Source organism: Siphateles boraxobius, unplaced genomic scaffold (genome assembly GCF_051911475.1).
Source record: "Siphateles boraxobius isolate OS27281-9 unplaced genomic scaffold, OSU_SipBor_1 25, whole genome shotgun sequence".
Classification (NCBI taxonomy): domain Eukaryota; kingdom Metazoa; phylum Chordata; class Actinopteri; order Cypriniformes; family Leuciscidae; genus Siphateles; species Siphateles boraxobius.
In genome coordinates this window covers 7,538,824-7,548,045 of record NW_027508866.1, presented here as the reverse complement: position 1 = coordinate 7,548,045, position 9,222 = coordinate 7,538,824, and the positions used below count along the sequence as shown (strand labels likewise).

Genomic DNA, 9,222 nt, shown 5'->3' with positions numbered 1-9,222 from the left:
TCATGCATGTATATTATATAAGTGAATGCGCATGAGTATGTGGCATTATTGAAAACTAAAATTAGCGTTAAATTAATTAAGTAGACTACTTTGTATGAAACTAGATACTAGTGAACCTATAATCGGACTCTATGGTGAAGCATAACGTTAAGCGTTTAAAGAGACTTTTATTTTGAATTAGCCACTTCCTGTGGAAATAGTATCGAGCTGCTGTCTGTTGGTGCACTGAATAAAGAGTAAGTATATTTTTATAATTTAATAGTGGACATCAGTTTAAAATAATTATTTATCTATTCCTATTCTTTTACCTGTATTATTACTTTCATGCCTCAAAATCACAATTTCTGCGACGTGCCCGCACAACATGCTAGAATATTCTTGAAACGCGCATAGGAAACGCGATGTTATGGATGCCATGGCAACACACACAAACACAGTGACGCGCGAGTTGCGCGACATCTCAAACGTCTCCCTTGCTCCCTTGTCGTCCGGTGGTTTTATATCTACTTTCCCTTCAAATCTCAGATTTATAATCTTCCTGCACAGGACTGATTCAGCAAGTGAGAGATGGTTCAGCTGCACATCAAACGAGGAGATGAGAGTCAGTTTCTCTTCAATACTACAGTGGATGTCTCGATTGAGACATTGTCCCAGCAGATCAGCGAGGTCTACAATGGAAGATTAAAAGTGGACAGGATCTGCTCTGGTATGATAATGATTGTGTGTATGTTTGTGGTGAAAAACAGTAAAAATGCCAAATGTTCTTTAGGTTTAGCCGATTTATGTTCTTGATCTAAGTTACAATTTCATACATAAATGGTTTTAAAAATGCATGTATTTTGTCAGTGACAGTTACAAGTTAACAAATTATATAAATCAAGTACTCACAAGTGTAAAAATGCACAACCATGACACTTTTCATTTGTATCTCCATAGAAATTCCAGAGCTGGCAGATCATGGGATCTCTCTTCCACCAAATATGCAGGGCCTGGCTGATGAGCAGATCTTGGAGCTCAAACTAAAGGATGAATGGGAAGACCGCTGCGTTCCCAGCGGTGGTGCTGAGTTTAAGAAGGATGAGATTGGACGTCGAAATGGACATGGTAGTCATCCTGTCACATTTAAAGTTTAAGTTTACATTGTCTCATTAATTGCTATAACTGTTTCTTGCTTTTCCATTTAGCTCCAAATGAGAAGATGCAAGATGTTTTAAGGAAAACAATGGAGGAAGCTAAGGCTTTAATCTCAAACGTATGAAGCTGTTTTTAATATAGAATACTTCTAAACCTCAATACATTGTTACCCTTCTGATATTATTGTGTGTGTGTGTATATATATATATATATATATATATATATATGTATGTATATGTATATATATATATGTATTTTCTTCTGTCTATAGAAACAAGTAAGAGCAAATGTCTGTGTTACCATGGATATGGTCAAAGAGGCTCTAGACCAGTTGCGAGGAGCTGTTATGATAGTTTACCCAATGGGACTGCCTCCACACGATCCAATTAGGATGGAGTTTGAAAATCAAGAGGATCTTACTGGAACACAGGTATGAGATTTTCCAAATTTAAAATGATGTAATTTACTTACCCTTGTACATGTACATACCCTTTATTTGTTTGATGAACATAACAAAAGCTGTAATACTGATATGAATACTGGCTTTCCACTGCAGGCCTCATTACAAGTGATCCCAGATGACGATGCTCAGCTGTGGTGGGCATCTAAAGAACTGCAGAAGGGCAAAAAGCTGCAGGATTATGTTGGGAAAAATGAGAAAACGAAAATTATAGTGAAAATTCAGAAAGTAAGTGTTCGGTGTGAATTTTAGTTATTTTTTGTGACATTGATCTGGGGCCAGTTGCATAAACATGTTAAGACTGTGTTTTAAAAACTAGTATGACCAACTAGCCCTTAGTTAGGGGTAATCAGTCTTACTTTTCTGTATCAGATCAATCTAAATTTTATGTATCTGGCCTAAAAAATGTATGAACAGTCTTAAAGAAAAAGAAAATTGATGACTAACTAATTGATGCAACCGGCCGCTGGTGTTTGAACGTATCTGCAAATAATTAAATTTGGCCATGGTCCATTAAATGAAAACTGATCACCATCTTCTCGTTTTCATTATAGAGAGGCCAGGGGGCACCAGCGCGAGAACCTCTAGTAGGTGAAGATGAACAAAAACAGATGATGCTGCACTATTACAAGAGGCAGGAAGAACTGAAAGTTAGTGAAGCTTCTGATTCTTTTGTTTTTATAATATATCCTCATTGTATATTGTTGTGTGTGTGTGTGTGTGTGTGTGTGTGTGTGTACGTATTTTATATTATTATTGTAGAGCATTCATCATTGTTTCGTCTGTTTTGCTCTAGAAACTAGAAGAGGTAGATGATGACACACATCTTCAGTCCAATTGGTCGGATAGACAGGCCCTAAAAAGACAGTTCCAGGGACTCACAAATATCAAATGGGGCCCAAGATAGATTAACAGAGAAAAGCACGGCTTTTCCACAATGACTGTTTGGCACATCAGAGACCTTGAACTCTTCTACAGCAGTTTTTATGCCTTCATTACATATGAACGGTTTTAAAGGAGTAGTTCACTTCAGAATTAAAATTTACTGATAATTTACTCACCGCCATGTCATCCAAGATGTTCATGTCTTTCTTTCTTCAGTCGAAAAGAAATTAAGGTTTTCGAGGAAAACATTCCAGGATTTTTCTCCATATAGTTGTCTTCAACAGGAACCAATGGGTTGAAGGTTCAAATTGCAGATTCAATGCAGCTTCAAAGGGCTCTACACGATCCCATCCGCGGAATAAGGTTCTTATCTAGCCAAACGATCGGTCATTTTCTAAAAAACAAACAAACAAACATTTATATATTTTTTAACCACAAATGCATGTCCACGACTTCACGCATTATGTAGTCACATTGGAAAGGTCAGGCTTGACGTAGGTGAAAAACTCCATCTTATTTTGTCCTCCAACTTCAAAATCGTCAGACATCGTTGTTTTCCCTTTTATTTTATTTTTTTATTTGTAAAGGGCGTTTGACTTAGTCTTTGCACGTTTGCTTTGTAAACACTAGGGTCTGTACTTCCGCCTACGTCACGCGTGACCTTTCGTGATTACGTAATGCGTGGCGCATCACAGCTAGTGCAAGACGAGCTTGTGGTTAAAACGTTTTTTTTTAAGTTTTTTTTTTTTAGAAAATGACCGATTGTTTCGCTAGCTAACTCTTATTCCTCGACAGGGATCGTGTAGAGCCCCTTGAAGCTACAATTTGGACCTTTAACCCGCTGGTTCCTGTTGAATTCCACTATACGGAGAAAAATCCTGGAATGTTTTCCTGGAAAACCTTTTCGACTGAAGAAAGAAAGACATTAATATCTTGGATGACGTGGAGATGAGTAAATTATCAGGAAATTTTAATTCTGAAGTGAACTAATCTTTTAATTAATGTGTCTGTATGTAAATGTGTGTGTAATGCAAGCATGAGACAAGATTTCTCTGTACTAATTCGTTGGCAAAAGGATGCAACACCTTTCCTTTCTTTGTCTGTGCCTCTGGCAGTTGTTCAATTGAAACTTGATGCAGTTTAAAGACAGGATGTTTCTGAACCGCACTCAGGATTGCTGTGGCACCACAGAGTTTGGAGAGCGTTGAGGAGTTACTGAACATATTATTTTCCTCAAGGCAAAAGAGAGGTTACAGTACTGGGAGATGTGGTTTCACTAGAAAGAGGTTAGAGGAAAGTTGAGTGTGATGTGTAATAAAAGAACATTCTGTTTGTGTTCATTTTCTTTTTTTATTGTACATTTAAATATAATACACTTTTAATTAAAAATGTTTTGGCATCTTAATTTGTATTCACATTTAATACCACATATATTATTCAACAGCTACTTTTATATAAATAAACTTTTCATTTAACCACTAAAACATGTCAGTTATTATGTCCTCTGTGCCAGATCAGTTTTTTTTAAAGTAAGGCACCTGGTAGTGTTTTTAAAGACATTCCGGTTTTAATGTCTTAAAATTTGATATTTGAGCCGCCCAACAACAGCACCATTAGCTCAACAAATAATGTGAGTTTGGGGCAGGGCCATTTGTTTGGCTGACTAATAGCAGATGAGGAGAGTGTTCAGGAAACCTGTTTGAAGACTGTTTTGGCAGTTCTGATTAGCAAAAGTGTTGTAGAAATTACACATTTTAACCTTTCATTTCAGTGGTTTGGTAACAGAAAACATTCAAAAACCTAACTCCCATTTGGTTGAAATTACAGCTACTGCACATTCTGTGTAATAGCTGGCATGTATGACTGCAGGATGCATGTGTTTCCATTGAGGTATGCGTTCATCCTGATTTCCTGAATCACAAGCTCTCTGCGTTCAAGTCTCTCCATCAGCTCTGCTGCCTCTGTAGTGTACGTCACATCTTCCCAGCAATACACCTTCCCGTCTATCTCTGCCAGGTTAGAACTGTCCATCAGTGACCCTTTCTCATTCTCATCTTCTTCCTCATCAGTATCCTGGTTCATTGGCACTTCCTCTTCCAGATTGGTTGTTCTACTCTTCTTCCTAAATGGTCTAGGTGTATTTAGATGTCTACTGCAGGTTAGCCGCGTTGAAACCGCTATCAGAACAATCAGAAGGCCCACGCAAACACTTGACGTGAAGAGTAGTCCTGCCATCTCCGGATGCTCTGAGAAAGAGAAAAGTACTTGTGTAGAATAGTTCACAACAACAACAAAAAATCACTACCTTATTTTTTCAGAGGAACACAAAAATAATATTTTCAGTATAACAGTTCATAAACAGTTCAATAAAATAATACATGAAGATTCTTAAAAGTTCTACTCTGTATTGCATGGGGGAACTTATAGCATAGAGGTTTGAATTACATAAAGGTGAGTAAATAATGATACAATTTTTCTATTTAATTATAGAATTCTATATAAACCATTTTGAGTAAACATTCGGTTTAATGGGATTTTTCTTTTAAATTATATTCCCTCTATTTGTGCTACTTTATGTTGACTGGGATCATAAAAAATGTTCAATTTAAGACATTTTATATTTTTCAGTTTACCTGTAATGTAGACATATGCCATTAAAGAATTGCTGACAATAATCCTGTTCTCTGGAAACTTTGAACTTCTTATGACTGGCTGTTCCCCTACAAATAACAAGACACTTTAATTGCTAATTTACCTCCATTGCACAGTTCTATATAAAGTGAACTGTATGGTGTACTGTCACCTTTTTTGGTGCTCTGGTTAGGAACTGAGGTAGTTTGGAAACTTCTGGGATCAGCCTCCTTGAGTAAACTTTGTGGAACTGAAAAAAGGCACAGTACAAGTTAACAACTTCCAACTCCCAGTCGGTATCTCCCAGGATCTTTCAATATGACGATGATGAGTAATCTTTATTTTTCCTGTTAACTGATTCTCCCTTCAATCAGTAACAAAAGCCTGGCATTCAAAGCAATCACAGGAAGTCTTACACAGGAAGCCCCTGAGAGCTACAAAATGCCAGGCTCATTCCCTATTTTTATTCCCAAACAACTTTTGTCTTGGTTGTAATGTAAGGCCGGGAAGAAAACAGACGGGTAAATCAACAATCTGAGATGACACAAAGGCCATATGTTAGTCTTTTCCCACACTCTCAATCAATGGGAAACTAATTTAAAATCTGCCATGCCATGAAGATATGCATGTCATGCAGTAACTTTAAAAAAAAATTCAAGACATTTCAAGATCACACTGAAATAGGCTTTGCTTTAGGAAGATTCTTATAGATATAAGAGCGTTCATACCGCATGCATAAAGGACGGTTATATACTTTTTTGTCCCAGGAGGGCAGGGGTCTTTGAAATTTTCCTGGTCTACAGTAAACAAACACCTCTGTTTGCCATAGCAGATTTTGGATACCACATCACCAGCTCCATGAAAAAGACATTCTGGGAAAATAAAGAAAACAAATCACAAAAATGAAAAAAATGTCCTTCAAATCAAATTAAGAACTTTATAAATAGACTGCATGGACTCATATTTAACAATGCAAAAATTAGTCTATTTATTCTGTTATACCAGCTATGCATTATTTGAGCATGTTAGTATTATATTATTTGCATTCTCTGTTGTTTTGGGACATACACGTCCTGATTTTGCCGAGTTATGCCTACTACAGTGCGATTTCGGCAATCCTATAAGAACAAATCACACTGTACGACATGGATCTAATAAACTAGGGTACGACATGTATGTAGACTGTACGATGATGATGATGACACCAATTGTATCGTAGGATGCGAAGTAAGTTGGTATAGAATAATAAAACGTCATCAGCATGCGCTAGTGGTAAACAAATAGAGCCAGATGAATCGCACTTTGGCAATAGTGGTTTTTATATGTGCTGAAAAAGAGTCTAAACTCTGATCTTGTCCCTCAAATCTGATTGGATGATTGGAAGTTTGTTCCAGGATCAACAAAGATGTTGATCCAGGAACATCTTGCTCTTGGTGAAATCAGGTTCTGCCTGCAAGCGAGTTGCAGTTACCATTAAATCAATGTCATATTAACTTTGTACCAAATGGTGGAGGTTCTCGTTCCTCTGCTGGGCACAAGTCTTTCTCCTCCAGCGGTCTACCATAAACGGCAGAGTAGATATTCAGCACTTTTGGATACTTGCAGTGCAGCAGAAGTCGATCTCCCTCACATGTTACTCTCTTCTTGTGCTCTGCTGTAAGGCAAAAATGATTAGAGGAGCAAATATTTGAGGAAGAAATAATCAATTAAGGCTTTAGAGAAGGAAATACTTACTAGGTTTACACCTGTATGATACATGGAGGAATTTAGGGGTTCCAGGACAAGGATCTCTGCCAAAGACTTGATGATTAACCAGGAACTGGCAATCTCTATGACCCTGGCATTCAGAGAGCACTTTCTAATAGAGAGGGATAATCAAAGACCATAGACTGTGTGTTATACAAAAGGCAGGGAAAATGTAGTATAGCCTTGTCCTGATTCTGGAAAATATTTTCTGAGCCAGAAGTGAAAAAGATCTGCCACAGAAGTCTAGTCTCAGTGGGAATATTTAAAAGGTACTAAAATGACTTAATCAAGTTAGTGTTTAGTGGATGCACACTTAAAGGTCTATTTTCCTGAAAGCAAGGCTCAGGCTACTCACCTGCAGCGCTGTGGTAGCAGAACAGCTGTGATTACGCCATTGGCATCTCATTCCTGGCACGATCCCGGGAAGAGTTTCACTCTGTCCATAAAATGCAGACTGAATAGTTATGGTGGAGTGTCGTGGACACCTGAGGAGCAGGAGATCTCCATCACAGACTTGAGCTGACTGACTGTTGATGATCCTAAACAGATAATCTAATGAAAGGGGTTTGGGAGGGAGGAACTAATAAGTTCATGAAAAATACATTTTGAACGCGATTTAGAAAACATGCTTAATATTATTTCATCTCTTCTATTTGTATTTTTTTGTGAGGCTTCACATCAAAAGTGTCTATAGATGGTGTAATTGTCCAGTATATAGTATTTATGAATGTAATGGATCTAATAAGTTCATTAAAAATATATTATCAGTGGGATTCCAATGGAGTAATTGTCCAGTGTGTGTGTATATATATATATATATATATATATATATATATATATATATATATATATATACTCACATACATACATACATACATACATACATACATTTTGAATGCGATTCAGAAAACATGCAAAATATTACTTGGATACACCTCTTCTACAATGAACTACTTTTTGTTTTCAAAATTAAAGTAATTTTTTTTGTGAGACTTCACATCAAAAGTGTCTATATAGGTGGTGTGATTCTCCAGTATTCACAATTTCACATACACATGTCTTATATTTATGAAAGTTTTTAAATTAGTAAAAGTTATTATAATTGTTTAATAAATAATTCAATTATTGGGTAGCTTATGATTTATCTATGCCATTTTAGTGCCATTAAAGAAAAAATATTGTAAGAAATGTTATAACAAATTTCAAACATTGATGAAACCATAACGGAGGATTTGGCATTGATCCATATGTGTATTTATTTTAGATTGTATGCTTAATAAAAACAACAATTTAACTAAATTAATACAAATTATTTGTACATATTAGTTTAATCGGTTTCCATTATGATTGTTATTGAAAATTGCACTCATAAATATTTTTTGGTCTTACTGTTCATCATCATTATTGACTCACTTGAGAAATCCGAGAGTCCGTCCATTTCTTTGGTCCACAGTATGAGAACACTGTAAAGTATTTGAACACACAGCCTAGGTGCACGGCAGCTTCTCGGGTGTTGCGCTGAGATCATGTTCAGATTCTTCAATTATTTCTGCATCAAGCCGCGTGCGTTCACGCGCGTGCTGGTGAAAGAAAGGCTGTCATGAATCCCCGTCACACCTGCCAGGGATCTCACCCCGCTAAAGTATATTATTCTCATACCACGACTTTGACATCCCACTCCTTCCAAGCCAAAGTCTAGGAAAGCGAAATCCTCGGAATCGTTTCAATCTAAAGTCAGAAGAAGAAAAGACAAAAAGAAAACATTTCGAAGCGACGCAGTCACTGTGTTGCAGCCTATGGGAAATAACAAGTGCGCAACAAGTCAGATGTGCCTGAAAACAGCGACATTCGCATTATGTATTCGAATACTGATGATTGTATGGTCTTTAGTAAGACTACAAATAGTAACAAGAGACTTCTTGACACTCAGAAAGTAATTTTTGAGTAGGATGAGGAATAACACGTTTGAACGGGGCGTGGCGGTGAATGCCTAAAATTGGCAGTGCTGAAGGAGTTGAGAGGCACTTCCACCAATATTCTAACCGATCTGATTAAACCGCCCTTACAATCAATAATATTTCATATAATTATTGAACCGACTGCCTTTGAAGCTAAACTTCTGGGACCCCTGAGCCTTTATAAAGTCTACATACAGCCTAGTTTAACAGATGGTTTTACAAAAAATGTTTATTCATATTTATGTGTGTGTGTGTGTGTTTTAAATAATTTATTGCCTGAGTATTAAGAGTTTGGTCATGTTTATAATATTCTGGTAAAACCATACGAACCGAGAAGGGTCGTCTGGCTGCTATTGTACGAACCTCGCGTTGATAATGAAGTGAAATTGTTACTCCGTTGCAGCAGAG

The 9,222-nt window shown here is 36.9% G+C and overlaps 2 protein-coding genes across 7 annotated transcripts; one reads left to right on the top strand and one right to left on the bottom strand.

The window, feature by feature from the left end:
- Positions 1-169: 169 nt before the first annotated feature.
- cfap298 (cilia and flagella associated protein 298) lies at positions 170-3,963 on the top strand. The gene is made up of 8 exons (XM_077242299.1): positions 170-236; positions 547-706; positions 937-1,104; positions 1,185-1,252; positions 1,406-1,564; positions 1,691-1,822; positions 2,149-2,244; positions 2,391-3,963. Exons 2-8 carry the CDS (start codon positions 568-570, stop codon positions 2,499-2,501), a joined length of 873 nt encoding a protein of 290 aa, XP_077098414.1. The 5' UTR covers positions 170-236; positions 547-567; the 3' UTR covers positions 2,502-3,963.
- Positions 3,810-9,218, bottom strand: eva1c (eva-1 homolog C (C. elegans)). Of its 6 annotated transcripts, none has more exons than XM_077242290.1 (10): positions 9,145-9,218; positions 8,516-8,584; positions 8,270-8,436; positions 7,212-7,395; positions 6,845-6,968; positions 6,612-6,764; positions 5,839-5,982; positions 5,283-5,360; positions 5,113-5,199; positions 3,810-4,725 (listed from the first exon to the last, which is right to left on the bottom strand). In XM_077242290.1, the coding sequence occupies exons 4-10, from the start codon at positions 7,260-7,262 to the stop codon at positions 4,307-4,309; spliced, it is 1,056 nt and encodes a 351-aa protein (XP_077098405.1). In that variant the 5' UTR covers positions 7,263-7,395; positions 8,270-8,436; positions 8,516-8,584; positions 9,145-9,218; the 3' UTR covers positions 3,810-4,306. The 6 variants fall into 6 exon arrangements, with proteins under 6 accessions (XP_077098405.1, XP_077098406.1, XP_077098404.1 ...); XM_077242291.1 differs by having other exon boundaries at positions 7,212-7,341; positions 8,516-8,650; positions 9,145-9,216; XM_077242289.1 differs by having other exon boundaries at positions 7,212-7,341; positions 8,270-8,584.
- Positions 9,219-9,222: the final 4 nt, after the last annotated feature.